Genomic DNA, 23170 nt, shown 5'->3' with positions numbered 1-23170 from the left:
TCCCCAGGTGGCAATAAAGAATGGAGGAGGATTTAAGCCACTGCCTATGTGCATCACCAGTCTCTTACTGAGAGATGCACACAAAATTGTGGAGGAACTCAGCAGGCCAGGTTGATCTATCAAAAAGAGTAAACAGTTGATGTTTTGGGCCGAGAAAAAAAAGATGAGGTTAGAACAAGAAGGTGGGGGGGAAGAGGAGGAATAATTAGTACAGTGTGATAGGTGAAACTGGGAGAGGGGAAGAGGGGAAGTAAACAGCTGGGAAGTTGGTGAAAGAGATAAAGGGCTGTAGAAGGAGGAATCTGATAGAGGGTAGAAGACCATAGAAGAAAGGAAAGTGGGGGAGGAGTACCAGAGGGAGGTTATGGGCAGGTAAGGAGAAGGTGAGAGAGGGAAATGGGAATGGGGAATGGTGAAGGAAACTGCGGAGGGGTGGGGGGCAATTACCAGAAGTTTAAGAAATCAATGTTCATGCCATCAGGTTGGAGGATACCCAGATGGAATACAATTTGTTGTTCCTCAAACCTGAGTGTGGCCTCATCAGGGCAGTGGAGGAGGCCATGGAATTAGAGATTGTCTTTTTGCATCTGTCTTTCAGTGGCCCTCCAGAGAAGAAGATGGGGATTAAAGCATCAAACACAGCAGAGGTCCACTTTGACAATGTGAAGGTGCCCGTTGAGAATGTCCTGGGCGAGGTTGGTGGTGGGTTCAAGGTGGCCATGAACATCTTGAACAATGGGCGATTTGGCATGGCAGCTGCCCTCTCTGGAACAATGAAAGGAGTCATTAGCCGGGCTGTAAGTATTCTCGATCCTGTTTGCTCGGTAACAGCTAACAGACTGTTGGTCATATTAAATAAATTCTTTTTGAATTATGGTGGTTGTTGTGGGGTAAGCCCTTTTATAGTCTTTGGGTCACTTACATAAGTGTATGAGTCCCACCCCTCTTGTGTGTTCCTAGCTGCCGTTGTTCTGATTCATTCTGACAAGTCCTCATGAAGCCCACTTATGGGAGATCAGCTCCCTACCGTTTCCTAGTGGTTACACAAAACAGTGAACTTAACTAAGAGGTTTGCTTGCAGCTATGAGTAAACTTAAGTGCACTCCATTGTTTTTAAGGTTTTAGACCATGAGACATCAGATACAGGAGCAGAATTAGGCCATTTGGCCCATCGAGTCTGCTCCACCATTTCATCATTGCTCATCCATTTCCCTCTTAGCCCCAGTTTCTTGCCTTCTCCACATATGTCTATGTGCCCTGATCAATCAAGAATCTATCAGCCTCTGCCTTAAATATACCCAATGATCTGGCCTCCTCAGCTGTCTGCAGCAACAAATTCCACAGATTCAGCACTCTCTGGCTAAAGAAGTTCCCCCTTATCTCCATTTTAAAAGGGTGCCCCTTTATTCTGAGACATCCTGTCCACTTCCACTCTACCAAAGCCTTTCACCGTTTGATAGGCTTCAATTAGGTCACCCCTCATTCTTCTGAATTCTAGTGAATTCAGGCTGAGGGCCATCAAGCACTCTTCATATGACAAGCTGGAATCATTTTCATGACCCTCCTTTGAACCCTGTCCTGTGTCCTTTCTAAGGGGCCCAAAACTGCTCAGTACTCTAAGTGAGGCATCATCACTGTTTTATAAAGCCACAACATTACATCCTTGTTTTTATATTCTTGTCCTCTTGAAATGAATGGTAACATTCTCACCACAGACTCAAACCTGCAAATTAGCTTTTAGAGAATCCTGCACAAGGACTCCTAAGTCCTTTTGCACCTCAGATTGTTGAATTTTTTCTCCATTTAGAAAGTATTTCTTTTAGCAGAGTACATGACTATACACTTCCCAACACTGTATTCCATCTGCCATTTCTTTGCCCATTCTCCTAATCTGCCTGTCCTTCTACTTCCTCAAAACTACCTAGCATTTTCTAGTAGAAAATTTCATTTTCGAACAATGTTGATACTAGTTTTTAAAATCTGATATATCACAGTTGAATAGCTTTTAGCAGAAGTTGCTAGAATCTGGAGCAACTCGCAAGTTGCTGGAGAAACTCATCAGGTTGGACAGCATCTGTGGGAGATGTAGATATTTTGGGTCAAAACTGCATAAGGTCTAAGAGTGATGAGGTAGGTGTACTGAATGAGCAGATCTTAGTAAGAACGAAGACCTGCCTGTATTCTTCCATCCTCCTCAGTCAGATTCAGATTCCAGTGTATTTGTCACATGTACGTGGAGATTCACAGTGATGTGTGTCATTTGTGTTAACAACCAACACACCCGAGGATGTGCTGGGGCAGCCTGCAAATTTGTATCACATTTCAGCACCAACATAGCATGCCCACAGTGTTCAGTAGAACACTGAACACAGCAAAGCAGAACATACCAAGCAACAACAGCAAAACAAGGCCTATTCCTCTCTCCTTCCCACCCACCTACACAAGTACATTGTCCTCTCACCCCAGAACAGGCCATCTTCAGCCTCCAGCTGGATTCCCAGACGTTGGCCCCGGTGGACTCCGAGATTTTCAGACATTGGCCCACAATCTTAGAATCCTGTTCAACTCACAGCTCCTCTATCCAGACCAAGAACCTGGCCCCCAAAGCTGATTCCTGATGGTAAGGCCCCAAAGGCAAAAGCATCTGTCATCAATAACTGCCTCATCTCCATAAATCCCTTCACAGCTGGTTGAGCCACATCTCTAGGTTGACTTTGGATAAACAGACAAAACACACAAGCTGCTGAAGAACACCGCGAGTCGAGCAGCATCGGTGGAAGAAATTGTCGACACTTTGTGTCAAAATCATGCATCAAGACTTACAATGGAGAGTTAATATGGCCAGCATACGGAGAAGTGGAATGGCAAGACAGGATTCTAAGATGGTGGACCAATGTCTGGAGTCCACCAGGGGAGAAGGCAGGAGCTTGGGGCTGAGAGGGAAATAGAAATAGATCAGCCATGATTGCCAGCATCTGCAGATTTTTCTCTTGTTCACTTAAAGAAAGGTGGCTTCTACTTTTTGCATGGGAAGCTCCCACAAACAGTAAAGACCATAGGAGCAGAATTAGGCCATTTGGCCCACCAGGTCTGCTCCACCACTTCATCATGGCTGATCCAATTTTCCTTTGAGCCCCAATCTTCTGCCTTCTCCCCATATCCCTTCAGGGATCCAAACCCTGTCTTAAATATACATAAAAACTTGGTCTCCACAGCTAACTGTGGCAATGAATTCCACAGATTCAGCACTTGCTGGCTAAAGAAATTCCACCTCATCTCCATTCTAAAAGACAGCCTCTATTCTGAGGCTGTGTCCTCTGGTCTCAGCCTCTCCCACCATAGGAAACATTCTCTCTGCATCCACTCTATCAAGGCCTTTCACCATTCCATAGGTTTCAATGAAATCACCCCTCATTCTTCTGAATTCTAGTGAATTCAGGCCCAGAGCCATCAGGCAGTCTTCAAATGACAATCTATTCAATCCTGGAATCATTTTCGTGAACCTCTTTGAACCCTCTCCAGTTTCAACTTATCCCTTCTAAGATAGGAGGTCCAAACCTGCTCACAATACTCCCAGGTGAGGTCTCATCACTGCTTTATAATGTTTCAACATTACTTCCTTGCTTTTAGAAAACATAGAAAACCTACAGCACAATACAGGCCCTTTGGCCCATAAAGTTATGCCGAACATGTACCTACCTTAGAAATTACTAGGCTTACCCACAGCCCTCTATTTTTCTAAGCTCCATGTACCCATCCAAAAGTCTCTTAAATGACCCTATCATATCTGCCCCCACCACCGTTGCCAGCAGCCCATTCCACGCAGTCACCACTCTCTGAGTAAAAAAACTTAACCCTGACATCTCCTCTGTATCTACTCCCCAGCACCTTAAACTTGTGTCCTCTTGTGGCAACCATTTCAGCACTGGGAAAAAGCTCCTGTCTATCCACACGATCAATGCCTCTCATAGTCATATACACCTCTATCAGGTCACCTCTCATCCTCTGTCACTCCAAGGAGAAAAGGCCAAGTTCACTCAACCTATTCTCATAAGGTATGCTCCCCAATACAGGCAACATCCTTGTAAATCTCCTCTGCTGCACCCTTTCTATGGCTTCCACATCCTTCCTGTAGTGAGGTGACCAGAACTGAGCAGAGTGCTCTGACCAGGGTCCTCTATAGCTGCAACATTTCCTCTCGGCTCCTAAATTAATTTCCACGATTGATGAAAGCCAATACACCGTACACCTTCTTAACCACAGAGTAAACCTGCGCAGCTGCTTTGAGCGTCCAATGGACTTGGAACCCAAGATCCCTCTGATCCTCCACACTGCCAAGAGTCTTACCATTACATAATACTATATTCTGCCATCATATATGACATACCAAAATGAACCACTTCACACTTATCTGGGTTGAACTCCATCTGCCATTTCTCAGCCCAGTTTTGCATCCTATCAATGTTCCGCTGTAACCTCTGACAGCCCTCCACATTATCCACAACACCTCCAACCTTTGTGTCATCAGCAAATTTACTAACCCATCCCTCCACTTCCTCATCCAGGTCATTTATAAAAATCACGAAGAGTAAGGGTCCCAGAGCAGATCCCTGAGGCACTCCGCTGGTGACTGACCTCCATGCAGAATATGATCCGTCTACAACCACTCCTTGCCTTTTGTGGGCAAGACAGTTCTGGATCCACAAAGCAATATCCCCTTGGACCCCATGCCTCCTTTCTTTCTCAATAAGCCTTGCATGGGGTACCTTATCAAATGCCTTGCTGAAATCCATATACACTACATCTACTGCTGTTCCTTCATCAATGTGTTTAGTCACATCCTCAAAAAATCCAATCAGACTCATAAGGCAAAACCTGCCCTTGACAAAGCCATGCTGACTACTCCCAATCATATTATACCTCTCCAAATGTTCATAAATCCTGCCTCTCAGTATCTTCTCCATCAAATTACCAACCACTGAGTTAAGACTCACTGGTCTGTAACTTCCTGGGCTATCTCTACTCCCTTTCTTGAATAAAGGAACAACATCCGCAACCCTCCAATCCTCTGGAATCTCTCCTGTCCCCATTGATGATGCAAAGATCATTACCAGAGGCTCAGCAATCTCCTCCCTCGCCTCCCACAGTAGCCTGGGGTACGCCTCATCCGGTGCCGGCGACTTATCCAACTTGATACTTTCCGAAAGCTCCAGCACATCCTCTTTCTTAATATGTACATGCTCAAGCTTTTCAATCCGCTGCAAGTCTGCTATCACCAAGATCCTTTTCCAGAGTAAATACTGAAGCAAAGTATTCATTAAGTACCTCTGCTGTTTCCTCCGGTTCCATACACACTTTCCCGCTGTTACATTTGATAGGTCCTATTCTTTCACGTATTACCCTCTTCACATACTTGTAGAATGCCTTGGGATTTTCCTTAATCCTGCCCGCCAAGGACTTCTCATGGCCCCTTCTGGCTCTCCTAATTTCCTTCTTAAGCTCCTTCCTAGTAGCCGTATAATCTTCTAGATCTCTAACATTACCTAGCTCTCTGAACCTTTTTTCTTTTCTTTTTGACTAGATTTATTACAGCCTTTGTACACCACGGTTCCTGTACCCTACCATAACTTCCCTGTTTCATTGGAACGTACCTATGCAGAACTCCACACAAATATCCCCTGAATATTTGCCACAATTCTTCCGTACTTTTCCCTGAGAACATCTGTTTCCAATTTAAGCTTCCAATTTCCTGCCTGATAGCCTCATAATTCCCCTTACTCCAAATAAATGCTTTTCTAACTTGTCTGTTCCTATCTCTCTCCAATGCTTTTGTAAAGGAGATAGAATTATGATCACTATCTCCAAAATGCTCTCCCACTGAGAGATCTGACACCTGACCAGGTTCATTTCCCAATACCACATCAAGTACAGCCTCTCCTCTTGTAGGCTTATCTACATATTGTGTCAAGAAACCTTCCAGAACACACCTAACAAACTCCACCCCATCTAAACCCCTTGCTTGAGGGAGATGCAAATCGATATTTAGGAAATTAAAATCTCCCGTCACGACAATTCTGTTATTATTACACCTTTCCAGGATCTGTTTCTCTATCTGCTCCTCGATATCCCTGTTACTATTGGGCGGCCTATAAAAAACACCCAGTAAAGTTATTGACACCTTCCTGTTCCTATTCTCCACCCACAGAGACTCCGTAGACAATCCCTCCATGGCATCCACCTTTTCTGCAGCCAAGGCATTATCTCTGATCAACAGTGCCACGCCCCCATCTCTTTTGCCTCCCTCCTTGTACTTTCTGAAACATCTAAAACCCAGTACTTGAAGTAACCAATCCTGTTCCTGAGCCATCTAAGTCTCTGTAATGGCCAGCACATCATATCTTCAAGTACTGATCCACACTTTAAGCTCATCCACTTTGTTCAGAACACTCTTTGCGTTAAAATAGACACTCTCAAACCTTCCGTCTGAGCATGTCCCTTCTCTATCACCTGCCTATCCTTCTTCAGACACTGTCTCCTAGCTTTCTCTATTTGTGAGCCAGCTGCCTGTTCCCCAGTCTCTTCAGTTTGGTTTCCACCCTCCAACAATTCTAGTTTAAACTCTCCCCACACACAAAATGCTGGTGGAACGCAGCAGGCCAGGCAGCATCTATAGGAAGAAGTACAGTTGACGTTTCAGGCCAAGCCCCTTCATCAGGACTAACTGAAAGAAAAGATAGTAAGAGATATGAAAGTGGGGGGGAGGGGGAAATCCAAAATGATAGAAGACAGGAGGGGGAGGGGTGAAACTAAGAGCTGGAAAGTTGATTTGGCAAAAGAGATACACAGCTGGAGAAGGGAAAGGATCATGGGACGGGAGGCTTAGGGAGAAAGAAAGGGGGAGGGAAGCACCAGAGGGAGATGGAGAACAGGCAAGGAGTGATTGTGAGAGGGGCAGAGAGAGAAAAAACGGGGGGAGATAAATAAACAAATAAGGGATGGAGTAAGAAGGGGAGGAGGGGCATTAATGGAAGTCAGCGAAATCAATGTTCATGCCATCAGGTTGGAGGCTACCCAGCCAGAATATCAGGTGGTGTTCCTTCAACCTGTGTGGCTTCATCTTGACAGTAGAGGACATATCAGAATGGGAATGGGACGTGGAATTAAAATGTGTGGCCACTGGGAGATCCTGCTTTCTCTGGTAGGTGTTCAGTGAAACGGTCTCCCAGTCTGCGTTGGGTCTCACCAATATATAGAAGGCCGCACTGGGAGCACCGGACACAGTATATCACACCATCCGACTCACAGGTGAAGTGTCACCTCACCTGGAAGGACTGTCTGGGGCCCTGAATGGTGGTGAGGGAGGAAGTGTAAGGGCAGGTGTAGCACTTGTTCCGCTTGCGAGGATAAGTGCCGGGAGGGAGATCGGTGGGAAGGAATGGGGGGGACGAGTGGACAAGGGAGTCGCGTAGGGAGCGATCCCTGCGGAAAGCTGAAGGGGGCGGGAAGGAAAGATGTGCTTGGTGGTGGGATCCCGTTGGAGGTTATGGAGAATTGTTGGATCCGGAGGCTGGTGGGGTGGTAGGTGAGGACAAGGGGAACCCTGTCCCTAGTGGTGTGGCGGGAGGATGGGGTGAGAGCAGATGTGCGTGAAATGGGAGAGATGCGTTTGAGAGCAGAGTTGATGGCGGAGGAAGGGAAGCCCTTTTCTTTAAGAAAAGAAGACATCTCCTTCATCCTGGAATAAAAAGCCTCATCCTGAGAGCAGATGCAGCGGAGATGGAGGAATTGCTAGAAGGGGATGGCATTTTTGAAAGAGACAGGGTGGGAAAAGGAATAGTCCAGGTAGCTGTGAGAGTCCATAGGCTTATAGTAGATATCAGTAGATAAGCCATCTCCAGAGATGGAGACAGAAAGATCAAGAAAGGGGAGGGAGGTGTCGGAAATGGACCAGGTAAATTTGAGGACAGGGTGAAAGTTGGAGGCAAAGTTAATGAAGTCAATGAGCTCAGCAAACTCTCCCCAGTAGCCTTAGCAAACCTCCCCGCCGGGATATTGGTCCCCCGGGATTCAAGTGCAACCCATCCTTTTTGCACAGGTCACGCTTGCCCCAAAAGAGGTCCCAATGATCCAGAAATCTGAATCCCTGCCCACTGCTCCAATCCCTCAGCCATGCATTTATCCTCCACCTCATTCTATTCCTATTCTCACTGTCGCATGGCACAGGCAGTAATCCCAAGATTACTACCTTTCCGGTCCTGCTTCTCAACTTCCTTCTTAACTCCCTGTAGTCCTTTTTCAGGACCTCTTCCCTTTTCCTACCTATGTCATTGGTACCAATATGTACCACAACCTCTGGCTGTTCTCCCTCCCACTGCAGGATATCTTGGATGTGATCTGAAACATCACAGACCCTGGCACCTGAGAGGCAAACTACCATCTATGTTTCTTTCCTGCGTCCACAGAATCGCCTGTCTGACCTCCTAACTATAGAGTCCCCTATCACTACTGCCTTCCTCTTCCTTTCCCTACCCTTCTGAGCCACAGGGCCGGACTGTGCCAGAGGCACGGCCACTGTTGCTTCCCCAGGTAGGCTGTTTCTCCTCCCCCCCCCCCCCCCCCCCCACCAACAGTACTCAAACAGGAGTACTTATTGTCCAGGGGTACAGCCACAGGGGTACTCTCTAGTACCTGACTCTTCCCCTTCCTCCTCCTGACTGTGACCCACTTGTTTGTCTCCCATCGCCCCGGTGTGACCACCTGCCTATAACTCCTCTCTATCACCTCCTCACTCTCTCTGACCAGGCGAAGGTCATTGAGCTGCATCTCCAGTTCCCTAACTCGGTCCCTTAGGAGCTGTAGCTCGACACACTGGGTATAGATATGGCCGCCCAGGGAGGCTGGGAGACTCCAGAAACCCCCCCCCCTCCACACACACACACATCTGACACTGAGCACAGAACACCGGCACACGCACATACTTCCTCCTTTCCGCAGTTAACACATGTAAACCTACCTCGCCTCATCCGTTACTACCTAAGCCCGTTCAGCCTAAGCCCTATCACTCTGCCTCCCTCTCACAACGCTGCCCGCTGGATATAGCGGTCTTCTTTTTAAACCTTTCACGCTCTACTGGCTGATGTCACGCGCCTGCGCAGTCCTGCCTCTCCTTTACTTCGAGCAGTAAAAACTGCCTTCGCTCCCAAAATCAGCCGTCTACTCCTAGCCTTCTTGCTCTGAATCTAGTTTTCTTGAAATGAATGCTAACATTGTATTTGCTTTCCTCACCACAGACTCAACCTGCAAATTAACCTTTAAAGAATCCTGCACAAACACTTCCAAGTCTTTTGCACCTCAGATTTCTGGATTTTCTCTCCATTTAGAAAATATTCAACCCTTTCATTTCTTCTACCAAAGTGAATGACCATATACTTTCCAACACTGTATTCCATCTGCCACTTCTTTGCCTATTCTCCTAATCTGAATAAGTCTCTCTATAGCCTCTCTACTTCCTCAAAGCTATCCTTCCCTCCACCTATCTTCATATCGTCTGCAAACTTTGCAACAAAGCCATCATTTCCATCATCCTAATCATTGACATGTAACGTAAAAAGAATTGGTTCTAACACAGAGCCCTGTTGTGGAACACCACTAGTCATTGGCAGCCAGTCAGAAAAGGCTCCCTTTATTCCCACACTCAGCCTCCTGCCAATCGGCCACTGCTTTATCCACCCTAGAATCTTCCCAGTAATACCATGGGGTTGTAGTTTGTTAAACAGCCTCATGTGTGGTACCTTGTCAAAAGCCATCTGAAAATCCAAATACACAACATCAACCAGTCCTCCTTTATCTATCCTGCTTGTTTCTTCAAAGAATTCCAACAGATTTGGCAGACAAGCTTTTCTTTTGGGGAAACCATACTGACTACAGCCTATTTGATCATCTGCCTCCAAGTATCCTGAGACCTCCATTATCTTCCCAACTACTGAGGTCAGAGTAACTGGCTTATAGTTTGCTTTCTTCTGCCTCTGTCTCTTCTTAAACAGTGAAGTAACATTTGCAATTTTTCAGTCTTCTGGAATCATTCCAGAATCTAGTGACTCTTGAAAGATCATTACTATTGCCTCCATGATCTCCTCAGCCATCTCTTTCAGAACTCTGGGGTGTACACCCAAGAACCTTCCCTCTAGTTATGGTAACCACTTCATGCCCTCTGACACCTGGGACTCCCACCATACTGCTAATATCTTCCATAGTGAAGACTGATGCAAAATACTTATTCAGTTTATTCGCTATTTCGTTGTTCCCCATTACTACCTCTCCAGCATCATTTTCCAGTGGTCTGATATCCATATAACCATATAACAATTACAGCACGGAAACAGGCAATCTCAGCCCTTCTAGTCCATGCCGATGCTTACACTCACCTAGTCCCACTGGCCCGCACTCAGCCCATAACCCTCCATTCCTGTCCATATACCTATCCAATTTTACTTTAAATGACAATACCAAACCTGCCTCTACCATTTCTACTGGAAGCTCATTCCACGCAGCTACCACTCTCTGAGTAAAGAAATTCCCCCTCGTGTTACCCTTAAACTTTTGCCCCCTAACTTTCAAATCATGTCCTCTTGTTTGAATCTCCCCTACTCTCAATGGAAAAAGCCTATCCACGTCAACTCGATCTATCCCCCTCATTATTTTAAATACCTCTATCAAGTGCCCCCCTCAACCTTCTACACTCCAAAGAATAAAGACCTAACTTGTTCAACCTTTCCCTGTAACTTAGGTGCTGAAACCCAAGTAACATTCTAGTAAATCTTCTCTGTACTCTCTCTATTTTGTTGATATCTTTCCTATAATTCGGTGACCAGAACTGTACACAATACTCCAAATTCGGCCTTACCAATGCCTTGTGCAATTTTAACATTACATCCCAACTCCTATACTCAGTGCTCTGATTTATAAAGGCCAGCATACCAAAAGCTTTCTTCACCACCCTATCCACGTGAGATTCCACCTTCAGGGAACTGTGCACCATTATTCCTAGATCACTCTGTTCTACTGCATTCTTCAATGCCCTACCGTTTACCATGTATGTCCTATTTTGATTATTCCTACCAAAATGTAGCACCTCACACTTATCAGCATTAAACTCCATGCCTTCATTCAGCCCACTCTTCTAACTGGCCTAAATCTCTCTGCAAGCTTTGAAAACCTACTTCATTATCCACAACGCCTCCTACCTTAGTATCATCTGCATATTTACTAATCCAATTTACCACCCCATCATCCAGATCATTAATGTATATGACAAACAACATTGGACCCAATACAGATCCCTGAGGCATACCACTAGTCATCGGCCTCCAACCTGACAAACAGTTATCCATCACTACTCTCTGACATCTCCCATCTAGCCACTGTTGAATCCATTTTACTACTTCAATATTAATACCTAACGATTGAACCTTCCTAACTAACCTTCCGTGCAGAACCTTGTCAAAGGCCTTACTGAAGTCCATATAGACAACATCCACTCCTTTACCCTCGTCAACTTTCCTCGTAACCTCTTCAAAAAATTCAATAAGATTTGTCAAATATGACCTTCCACGCACAAATCCATGCTGACTATTCCTAATCAGACCCTGTCTATCCAGATAATTATATATACCATCTCTAAGAATACTTTCCATTAATTTACCCACCACTGACGTCAAACTGACAGGCCGATAATTGCTAGATTTACTCTTAGAACCCTTTTTAAACAATGGAACCACATGAGCAATATGCCAATCCTCCGGCACCATCCCCGTTTCTAATGACATTTGAGATATTTCTGTCAGAGCCCCTGCTATTTCTACACCAACTTACCTCAAGGTCCTAGCGAATATCCTGTCAGGACCCGGAGATTTATCCACTTTTATATTCCTTAAAAGTGCCAGTACTTCCTCCTCTTTAATTGCCATAGTTTCCATAACTTGTTTCCCTTACCTTACACAATTCAATATCCTTCTCCTTAGTGAATACCGAAGAAAATAAATTGTTCAAAATCTCCCCCATCTTTTTTGGTTCCACACATAGCTGTCCACTCTGATTCTCTAAGGGACCAATTTTATCCCTCACTATCCTTTTGCTGTTAATATAACTGTAGAAACCCTTCGGATTTATTTTCACCTTACTTGCCAAATCAACCTCGTATTTTCTTTTAGCTTTTCTAATTTCTTTCTTAAGATTCTTTTTACATTCTTTATATTCCTCGAGTACCTCATTTACTCCATGCTGCCTATATTTATTGTAGATCTCCCTCTTTTTCCGAACCAAGTTTCCAATATCCGTTGAAAGCCATGGCACTCTCAAACTTTTAACCTTTCTTTTCAACCTAACAGGAACATAAAGATTCTGTACCCTCAAAATTTCACCTTTAAATGATCTCCATTTCTCTATTACGTCCTTCCCATAAAACAAATTGTTCCAATCCACCCCTTCTAAATCCTTTCGCATCTCCTCAAAGTTAGCCTTTCTCCAAGCAAAAACCTCAACCCTGGGTCCTGTCCTATCCTTCTCCATAATTATATTGAAACTAATGGTATTGTGATCACTGGACCCGAAGTGCTCCCCAACACATACGTCCGTCACCTGACCTATCTCATTCCCTAACAGGAGATCCAACACTGCCCCTTCTCTAGTCGGTACCTCTAAGTATTGCTGCAAAAAACTATCCTGCACACATTTTACAAACTCCAAACCATCCGGCCCTTTTACAGAATGGGCTTCCCAGTCTATGTGTGGAAAATTAAAATCTCCCACAATCACAACCTTGTGCTTACTACAAATTTCTGCTATCTCCTTACAAATTTGCTCCTCCAATTCTCGCTCCCCATTAGGTGGTCTATAATACACCTCTGTAAGTGTTACTACACCTTTCCCATTCCTCAATTCCACCCAAATAGTCTCCCTAGACAAGCCCTCTAATCTATCCTGCCAAAGCTCTGCTGTAATATTTTCTCTGACAAGCAACGCCACACCTCCTCCTCTTGTCCCTCTGATTCTATCGCACCTGAAGCAACGAAATCCAGGAATATTTAGTTGCCAATCACGCCCCTCCTGCAACCTTGTTTCACTAATAGCAACATCATATTTCCAGGTATCAATCCATTCTCTAAGCTCATGCACCCTAAGCTCATCCACTTTTGCCTCTCCTTTGCACTTTATGTGTCTGAAGAAACTTTTGGTGTCTGCTTTAATATTATTGGCTAGCTTACTTTTGTATTCCATCTTTACCTTTTTAATGACTTCTTTTAGTTACCTTCTGTTGGTTTTTAAAAGCTTCCCAATCCTCTAACTTCCCACTAATTTTTGCTTTATTATATACCCTCTCTTTTGCTTTTATGTTAGATTTGACTTCTTTTGTTAGCTACAGTTGTGTCTGCAGTATTTAGAATACATTTTCCTCTTCATGTATATCCTGGGCATTCCAAATTCCTTCCAGAAATTCCAGCCGTTGCTGCTCTGCCATCATCCCTGACAATGTTCTTTGCCAGTCAGTCCTGGCCAAATCCTCTCTCATGCCTCTGTAATTCCCTTTACTCCACTGTAATACTTATACATCTGACTTTAGCTTCTCCTTCTTGGATCTCAGGGCAAATTTGATCATATTATGATCACTTCCCCTGAGGGTTCTTTTTCCTTAAGCTCTCTAATCAATTCTGGTTCATTGCACAACACCCAATCCAGAATAGCTGCTCTTAAAAAGCCATCTCATAAACACTCTAGAAATTTCCCCTCCTATAATCCAGCACTAACTGATTTTCTCAATCTGCCTGTATGTTGAAGTCCCCCCCATGACCATTGTAACATTGCACTTCTGGCATGCATTTTCTATCTCCTGTTGTAATTTGTTGGCCTCATCCTTACTGCTGCTTGAGGGTCTGTATACAACTCCCATCAGGGTATTTTTATTCTTGCAGTTCCTTAGCTCTATCCACAATGATTGAACACCTTCCAACCCTGTGTCACCTTTATCTAAGATTTGATTTCATTTTTTACCAACAGAGCAAAGCCTTCTTGCCTGCCTATCCTTTCAATACAGTGTGTATCCTTGCACATTAAGCTCCCAGCTATAATCTTTCAGCCATGATTCTGTGCTGCCTACAATGTCATACCTGCAAATCTACAACTGTACCTTATTCTGAATACTGCACACATTTATATACAACACCTTTAGTCCTGTGTTAATCCTATTTAATTTAGTCCATCTTTTACATTGCAACTCATACTGTTGACTGCAGTTTTGCCCTATCAACAGTCTCTCCTCAATATACATTGTCATTCACCTACCTCATCTTCAGCATTATTATCCGCCTTTCCTACAGTACTCAGGACATTAGTCGCACCATGCTCAAGCTTTTGTTTCCTAACTTTATCTGATGACTTACAAGCATCTGCCTCCACAGCCTCTCCACTAACTGTTCTACCATTCTGGTTCCTATCCTCCTGCAACTCTAGTTTAAACCCCACCATGAAGAATTAACAAACCTTCCCGTTAGGAAACCTTCCCCTTGTACAGTTCCTACCTTCCCTGGAAGAGAGCCCAATGATCTGAAAATTTTATGCCCTCACTCTTTCACCAACTCCTTAACCATGTATTAAAACTGTATAATCTTCTTAGTTCAGTCCTCACTAGCACTTGGCTGGATAACAATCCTGAGGTCACAACCCTGGAGGTCCTGTCCTTGAACTTAACACCTAACTCCCTGAGCTCCCTATACAGAAGCTTGTCACTCTTCTACCCACATCATTGGTACCTGCATGGACCATGACTTCTGGCTGTTTACCCTCCCACTTAAGAATGCTGAGGCCTCAATCCATGATATTCTGGACCGTAGCACCCGAGAGGCAACATACCATTTGGGAATCTTGTTCTCACCCACAGAACCTCCTGTCCATTCCCTTAACTAATGATTCACCTATCACCACAACATGCCACTTCTTCCCCCATATCCTTCTCCCTTCTGAGTCACAGAGGCAGACTCAGTGACAGAGACCTGACTACTGTGACTTTCCTCTGTTCGGTTATGCTTCCCCCCCCCCCCCCCCAGCCCCCAACAGTATCCAAAGTGACATACCTGTTGTTGAGGGGGACAGCCACAGAGGTACTCTGCACTGGCTCCTTAACCCCCTTTCCCCTTCCTGACTGTCACTCCGTTTCCTGTGTCCTGCTCCTTACCTCTCTATATGTCTAATCCATCACCCTTTCAGCCCCCCCAAATGCTCTGGGGTTCATCCAGTTCCAGCTCTAGCTCCTTAATGTGGTGTGTTAAAAGCTGCAGCTAGATGCACTGGAGGTCTCTCTGCCTTCCCACATCCTGCAAGAGGAACATTTTACTATTCTGCCTGTCATCCCAACTGTCCTAACTGAGCAGATATAAAGAAGAGAAGAAAAAAAAACTTGAGTTTTTCTTTCACAAACAAGAGAAAATCTGCAGATGCTGGAAATCTGAGCAACACACACAAAATGCTGGAGGAACTCAGCAGGCTAGATAGCAACTATGGAAAAATAATACAGTCTACGTTTCAGGCTGAAACCCTTCAGCAGGTCATGCCGAAGGGTCTCACCCTGAAACGTAGACTATTTTATTCCATAGATGTTTCCTGGCTTGTGGAGCATTTTGTGTGAGTTTTTCTTTGCTTTTTCTGAGTGAAGCCTCTCTTCACGAAAGCCTTGAAAAGCTAAAACCTTAAGATCGCCACTCTGACAACGGCCGCTGTGCTTACCCCTGCCTTCCTTTAATTTGCTGTCGCTAATCAATCGCAAATGCCAATCGCTGATCAAAGTGCTATTAGGTGATAAAGATCTGTTGAGACAGAAACGCTGTCCACAATAAACTGAGAATAACTCCCGAGCTATTCCCTGAGAATAGCAAACACTGCCACAGTGCCAAATGTGTTGTGTGTGAATGTTAGTACTTGTGGCCTTTAGTGGCCCATATTCTGGAAGATCTTCAGACTGTCCTTGCTGTGGCAGTGAGAGCGTACAGCAGGATGGGGCTAACTGTCAATACCACCAAGACAGAACCCTTTACTGTTGGTGATGAAAAGCTGTCAGTTGTGTCACCTTTCAAATATCTGGGCAGCATTCTCTCTGAGGATAGCGGCATTGACAACGACATACAGAGCCGCATTAAACAGGCATCAGCTGTCTTTGGGAGACTTCAGCATTGAGTCTTTCAGAACAGGAGCCTTCGTCCCTCCACAAAGGTCGCTGTATACCAAGCGGTCTGTGTCACCACCCTCCTTTATGGCTGTGAAGCTTAGGAAACCTACAGCCGTCACATCAAGTCCTTGGAAAGCTTCCACATAAGCTGCCTTCAGCGCATCCTGGGAATTACTTGGCGTGAGCGGGTGTCTCACACTGAAATACTTGTAAAGACCAACTGCAGAAGTATTGAAGCCAGCGTCAGTTGCAGTGGCTGGGGCACGTTATAAGGATACCCACATGTCGGCTACTCCGCAGAGTGTTATACGGTCAGCTACATCATGGTCAACGCTCAGCTGGAGGGCCGAGGAAGTTCTATATGGAATAGATGAAGAATGCTTTAAGGAAGTGCAAAATCAGACCTGAAGACCTGGAGGATGCTGCTGCTGACTGTAACACTTGGCGACAGCTGTGTAGGGATGGGGTTCGTATTCTGGAGATGGAAAGAACAACCAGAAGACAGCAGAAGAGAGCCAGGAGAAATGCAGCCATGGATACCATCACTATCACCACTACCACATATACTTGTCCCACCTGCAATAGAGCTTGTGGGTCCAGGATAGGACTGTATAGTCATCAAAGATCTCACTGTTAAAGGAGTGGACGTCGTCATCGGATTCCGATGGACAACCGAAGAAGAAGAAGAAGTACTATATTTCACGCATTAGCCTGAAGGAACACTGTTTCATTTGGCTGTATTCATGGGTATGGTTGAATAACAATTAAATTTGAACTTGAGGGGATGGATGTTGATCTTGACAGAGAGGTAGAACCCTGGTGGTGTAGTGCTCCACTGCTGTAATGCAGTGCTGGTTGAAAGGATTAGGATAATGCTTTACAGCACCGGTGCACTGGGTTCAATTTCACCTCAGTAAGAAGTTTGTGACCAGGTTGGCTTCCTCTCACTTTTTTCTTTTTTGCCCATTACGCCACTGGCCTTTAGGCCAACACTGAAGGTCGCAAGATCACAAAATCACAAGACGGAGCAGAAGTAGGCCATTCGGCCCATCGAGTCTGCTCCACCACTCCACCATGAGCTGAACTATTCTCCCATCTAGTTCCAATTTCCGGCTTTCTCCCCATATCGCTTGATACCCTCACTAATTAGATACCTAACAATCTCCTCCTTAAACACCCTCAATGATTGGGCCTCCACAGCTGTATGTGGCAACAAATTCCATAAATCCATGACCCCCTGGCTAAAAAAATTTCTCCTCATCTCTGTTTTAAATGGGTACCCTCTAATTCTAAGACTGTGGCCTCTTGTCCTGGACTCACCCACCAAGGGAAACAGCCTTTCCACATCTATTCTGTCCAACCCTTTCAACATTTGAAATGTTTCTATGAGATCCCCTCTCATTCTTCTATACTCTAATGAATACAGTCCAAGAGCCGACAAACACTCCTCATATGTTAGCCCCTGCATTCCAAGAATCATCCTCGTAAATCTTCTCTGAACTCTCTCCAACATCAGTACATCCCTTCTAAGATAGGGGCCCAAAACTGCACACAGTATTCCAAATAAGGTCTCACCAGTGCCCCATAGAGCCTCATCAACACCTCCTTACTCTTATACACTATTCCTCTTGAAGTGAATGCCAACATACATTTCTCAACATTGTATCTCATCTGCCATTTTTCTTTGCCCACTCTTCTAAACTGACCAAGTCTCTCTGCAACCTTTCCGTTTCTTCAACACTTCCTGCTCCTCCACCTATATTTGTGTCATTCGCAAACTTAGCCACAAAACCATTTAATCCATAATATAAATCATCGATATACAGTGTAAAAAGAAGCGGCCACAACACCAACCCCTGCGGAACACCGCTAGTAACCGGCAACCAACCAGAATTGGATCCCTTTATTCCCACTCTTTTCTTTCTGCCTATCAGCCAATGCTCCACCCATTCCATTATCTTTCCTGTAATTCCATGGGCTCTCATCTTATTAAGCTGCCTCTTATGCGGCACCTTATCGAAGGACTTTTGAAAATCCAAGTACACAACATCCACAGCCTCTCCCTTGTCAATCTTATTTGAGATTACCTCAAAAAATTCCAATAGGTTGGTGAGGCAGGATCTTCCCTTCATGAAACCATGCTGGCTTGGGCCTATCTTGTCATGCACCTCGAGGTATTTCATAACCTTGTCCTTGAGGATCGACTCTGATAACTTTCCAACTACTGATGTCAAACTAATAGTTCTATAATTTTCTTTTTGCTGCCTCCCTCCTTTCTTAAACAGCGGAACTACATTTGCGACCTTCCAGTCCTCCAGAATCATGCCAGAGTCTATTGATTCCTGGAAGATCATTTCCAATGCTTCCACAATGTCCAAAACCACCACCTTCAGAACCTGTGGGTGCACTTCATCCAGTTTGGGAGACTTATCTATCCTTAGTCCATTTAGCTTCCTAAGCACTTTCTCTCTAGTAATCTTGACTGTACCTAATTCTATTCCCTGAGACCTCTGGCTATCGGGTATGTTGCTAATGTGTCTTCCACTGTGAAGACTGATGCAAAATACTCATTTAGTTCCTCTGCCATCTCTTTGTTACCCATTATAATTTCTCCAGCATCATTTTCGATTGGTCCTATATCTACCCGTATCACTCTTTTACTCTCCATATATTTAAAAAAAGTTAATTGCCAACTTCCTTTCATAATTCATCTTTTCTTTCCTAATGACTTTCTTAGTTTCCTTCTGTAAGTTTTTAAAAGTTGTCCAGTCCTCAGTTTACCCACTAATTTTTGCTTCCTTGTATGCCGTCTCTTTTGCATTTGTTTTAGCCTTAACCTCTCTCGTTAGCCACATTTGTGCCATTTTTCCATTCATGATTTTCTTGGAATATATTTTTCCTACACTTTCCTTATTTCTTGTAGGAATTTCATCCAATTCTGCTCTACTGTCCCTCCATCTAGCTTACTTTTCCAATCAACTAGGGCCAGTTCCTCTCTCATACCACTGCAATTTCCTTTGTTCCACTGAAATATGGATACACCTGATAGCAGCTTCTCCTTTTCAAATTTGAAACTGAGCTCAATCATATTATGATCACTACTTCCAATTTGTCTCCAAGTGTGGAGTAGAGGCTGCAGGACGCAGTGTTCCCCTGCACCTGCCGTTTTAGTCCGTTGATGGAAATACATACAGGACGCTGAGAAGAATAATCAGCGAACTGCATGGTTATGCACTTAGTAGAAGGAATAAAGGCTTAGACTATTTTCTAAACGGACAGCAAACTCAGAAATCTGAGCTGCAAAGGAACTTGTGAGTCCTCGTGCAAGATTCGCTAAAGTTTAATTTGCAGGTTGAATCTGTGGTAAGGAAAGCAAATGTAATGTTAGCATTCATTTCAAGAGGACTAAAATATCGAAAAACAAGAATGTAATGCTAAGGCTTTATAAAGCTTTGGTCAGACTGTATTTGGAGTATTATGAGCAGTTTTGGACCCCTCATCTAAGAAAGGATGTGCTGACATTGAAGAGGGACCAGAGGAGTTTGAGAGAATGAAAGGGTTAACATATGAGGAATGTTTGATGTCTCTAGGCCTGTACTCATTGTAGTTTAGAAGAATGATGGGGGAATCTCATTGAAACTTATCAAATATAAAAAGGCCCAGACAGAGTGGATGTGAAGAGGTTCTTTCCAATAGAGGGAGAGTTTAGGACTATAGGGCACAGCCTTAGAATATAAGGATGTCCCTTTAGAATGAGATGAGGAAGAATTTCTTTAACCAGAGGGTGATGAATTTATTGCCACAATTAACTGTGGAAACCAAGCCGTTGGGTATATTTAAAGCAGAGTTTGATAGCTACTTAATTAGTGAGGGTGCCAAAGAGAGCAGACAGGAGAATGAGGTTGAGAAGAATTAATAAATCAGCCATGGTGGAGCAGACACGAAGGGCCAAATGGCCTAATTCTGTTCCTGTGTCTTATGGAAAATAGTCTGAATCTTTTTCTTGTGATAAGGGTATCAAAAGCAAAAGGTCATAGGTTTAGTATGAGAGGAAGGAGCTTTAAAGGGGATGTGACAGGTAGGAGAATGATTGAAAGCTGGAAAATGATGCTGGAAGAGGGAGTGGAACCTGGAACAATTAACATTTAGCCACACATGTAAATAGCAAAGCATTGATGTGTAAGGCCCAAATGCAGTAAGATAGTATTAGTACAGGCGGGGGAAGAAAGTTTGATATAGATGTGACTAGAAGGTGCTTCTCTGAGGAACTGCAGCTTTGTAGGTGGTGCATACTGTAGCCACTAAACAGGCGGCGAAGGGAGTGAATGTTTAGGGCTGTGGATAGGCTACTCAAAAAGATTGAAGATCTAAAGATTATCTTTTATTTATCACATGTACATCAAGGCATCGAAACATACAGTGAAATGCATCTTTTGTGTCAACGACCAAAGTAGTCTAAGGATACGGCTGGGGCATCTCACAAGTGTCACTGCACTTCCAGCATCAGCATAGCCTGCCCACCACTTGTTAATCCTAACCTGTGCACCTTCCAAATGTGGGAGCACCCAGAGGAAACCCAGGAAGCCATGGGGACATCATAGAAACTCCTTACTGAGAGCAGTAGGAATTGAACCACGATCACTGGCACTGTAAAGGGTTATACTAACCACTAAGCTACCATGCCGCCCTGGTCTGGTACACCACCATTGGATCGGCAGCTTTAGATGAAACACGGGTGTCAGTTCGACTGCTGCCTGCCGGAAAGTTTGTGTTTTTGTCTCACAGGCTTGCCAGCAAGCAAGGGGCTTTCCCAGCCAGCTGTGGCTTTCCTGTGCACTCGTGGTTTCCTTTCAGTTGAAGCTAATGGGCTTGTCAGTGTTTGACTATAGGGAAGCAGGTGAGATGAGCTGTTTAGGGGCTGTAGTTATTTTTGGAAGCTGGTATTTCATGTTTTGCCACCCCTGGGTGCTGGGTAGCACTGAGCCAAACTGGGGCGGCCAGAATCAGGTACTGAGCTAGATCAGCTGGTTGGGCGGTGTTGCAACAACAACCTTGCACCAAACTTTGTAAAATCAAAGAATTGATTGTGGACTTAAGAAAAGGGAAGTCAGGGGAACACGCACCAGTCCTCAACTAGGGATCAACAGTAGCGCAGCTTCAAGTTCCTGGCTGTCAACATCTCTGAAGATCTATCCTGGGTGTAACATATTGATGTAATTATGAATGAGGCATGCCAGCCACTGTATTTCATTCGGAGTTTGAGCAGATTTGGTATGTTGTCAAAGTCTCTAGCGAGTTTCGACAAACGTATGGTGGAGAGCATTTTGATTGGTTGCATCACCGCCTAGCATGGAAGAGCCAATGCAGAGAATCAGAAAAAGCTGCAGAAGGTTGTAAACTCAGCCATCTTCATCATGGGCACTAGCCTCCCCACCATCGACGACATCTTCAAAAGGCAATACCTTAAGAAGGCAGCATCCATCATGAAAGTCCCTCACCATCCAGGACATGCCTTTTCTCTTTATTACCAACAGTGAGGAGGTGCAGGAGCCTGAAGGCACACACTCAACATTTTAGAAACAGCTTCTTCTCCTCCTCACAACACACACAAAATGCTGGAAGAACTCAGCAGGCCAGTCAGCATCTATGGAAAAGAGTACTATCGACATTTTGGGCCAAGACCCTTCATCAGGACTGGAGAAAGAAGATGAGGAGTAGAGTTAAAAGGTGGGGGTAGGTGATGGAGAAACTCAAGGTGATAGATGAAACCGGGAGGGGGAAGGGAAAGAGCTGGGAAATTGATTGGTGAAAGAGATAGAGGACTGAAGAAGGGGGAATCCGTAGGAGATGACAGGCCATAGAAGAAAGAAAAGGGGGGAGGAGCCCCAGAGGGAGGTGATGGGTAGGCAAGGAGACAAGGTGGGAGAGGGAAAAGGGGATGGGCACCACTAGCAGAAGTTTGAAAAATCTGTGTTCATGCTACCAGGTTGGAGGCTACCCAAATGAAATATAAGGTGTTGTTCTTCCAACCAGAGTCTGGCCTTATTGCGACAGTAGAGGAGGCCGTAGATAGACATATCAGAATGGGAAGTGGAATTAATATGGGTGGCCACTGGGAGATCCCTCTTTTTCTGGCGGATGGAGCATAGGGTGCATCCACCATCAGACCATCACCACCACCATCAGATTTCTGAACAATGAACCTACAAACACTATCTCACTATTTTGCTCTCTTTTTGCACTATTCATTTTTTAATATACGTATTCTTGCTGTAATTTATAGTATTTTTTTAATGTGATGCACTGTACTGCCACCATTAAACAACAAATCTCATGACATATGTTAGTGATGATAAACCTGATTCAGGTTCTGATTCTGAGGTCCCTATTTAAGAACCTGAATTCCATCAGAAAAGTAGAATAAATGTTAGAAATTTGCTTTGCTAAGTCTTTTGCTTTACCCTTTTTGTTCCTCTCACTTTTAACTCCTCTCTACCTGAGGTATGTTAATTGGCGGCTGAATCTGGGTAGAATCTGGGTGGGGGGAGTTGATGGGAATTGGGGGAGAATAATCTAGCATCAGTGAAGAATACACAAAAACATAGCACATAGAACACCACAGCATAATGTTGTACCTACCCTTTAACTTTCTGTAAGGTCAATCTAACCCTTCCCACTCAAATACTCCTCAATTTTTGTATTATCTATGTCCCTAATGTCTGTGCTCTACCAAAGCAGTTGCTGGAATCTGGAGCCACAGCAATCTGTTGGAGGGACTCAGTGGGTTGACAGTATCTATTTGGAAGGGGTGGGTGCAGAAGGAATTATCAGTGTTTTGGGTCAAAACCCCACATTGAGATCAGTATAGTATTGCTGTTATTGGGTCAACTAGGACTCTGACCTGAAGGCATATTTCCAGACTGCAAGGATGCCAGTAGCCAGAAAGGTGCCAATAAT

At 44.4% G+C, this 23170-nt stretch overlaps 1 protein-coding gene across 1 annotated transcript in view; it reads left to right on the top strand.

The window, feature by feature from the left end:
* Positions 1-23170, top strand: part of LOC140729828 (very long-chain specific acyl-CoA dehydrogenase, mitochondrial-like) — a 113681-nt gene that overhangs the window by 65306 nt on the left and 25205 nt on the right. Inside the window, exon 10 of the mRNA XM_073050041.1 lies at positions 599-797. Coding sequence (XP_072906142.1) covers positions 599-797 — 199 coding nt within the window. The remainder of the gene's footprint in view (positions 1-598; positions 798-23170) is intronic.

This window comes from Hemitrygon akajei, chromosome 6 (genome assembly GCF_048418815.1).
Source record: "Hemitrygon akajei chromosome 6, sHemAka1.3, whole genome shotgun sequence".
Classification (NCBI taxonomy): Eukaryota; Metazoa; Chordata; class Chondrichthyes; order Myliobatiformes; family Dasyatidae; genus Hemitrygon; species Hemitrygon akajei.
The sequence above is the reverse complement of the archived record's forward strand: the minus strand, read 5'-3'. Positions and strand labels throughout refer to the sequence as shown.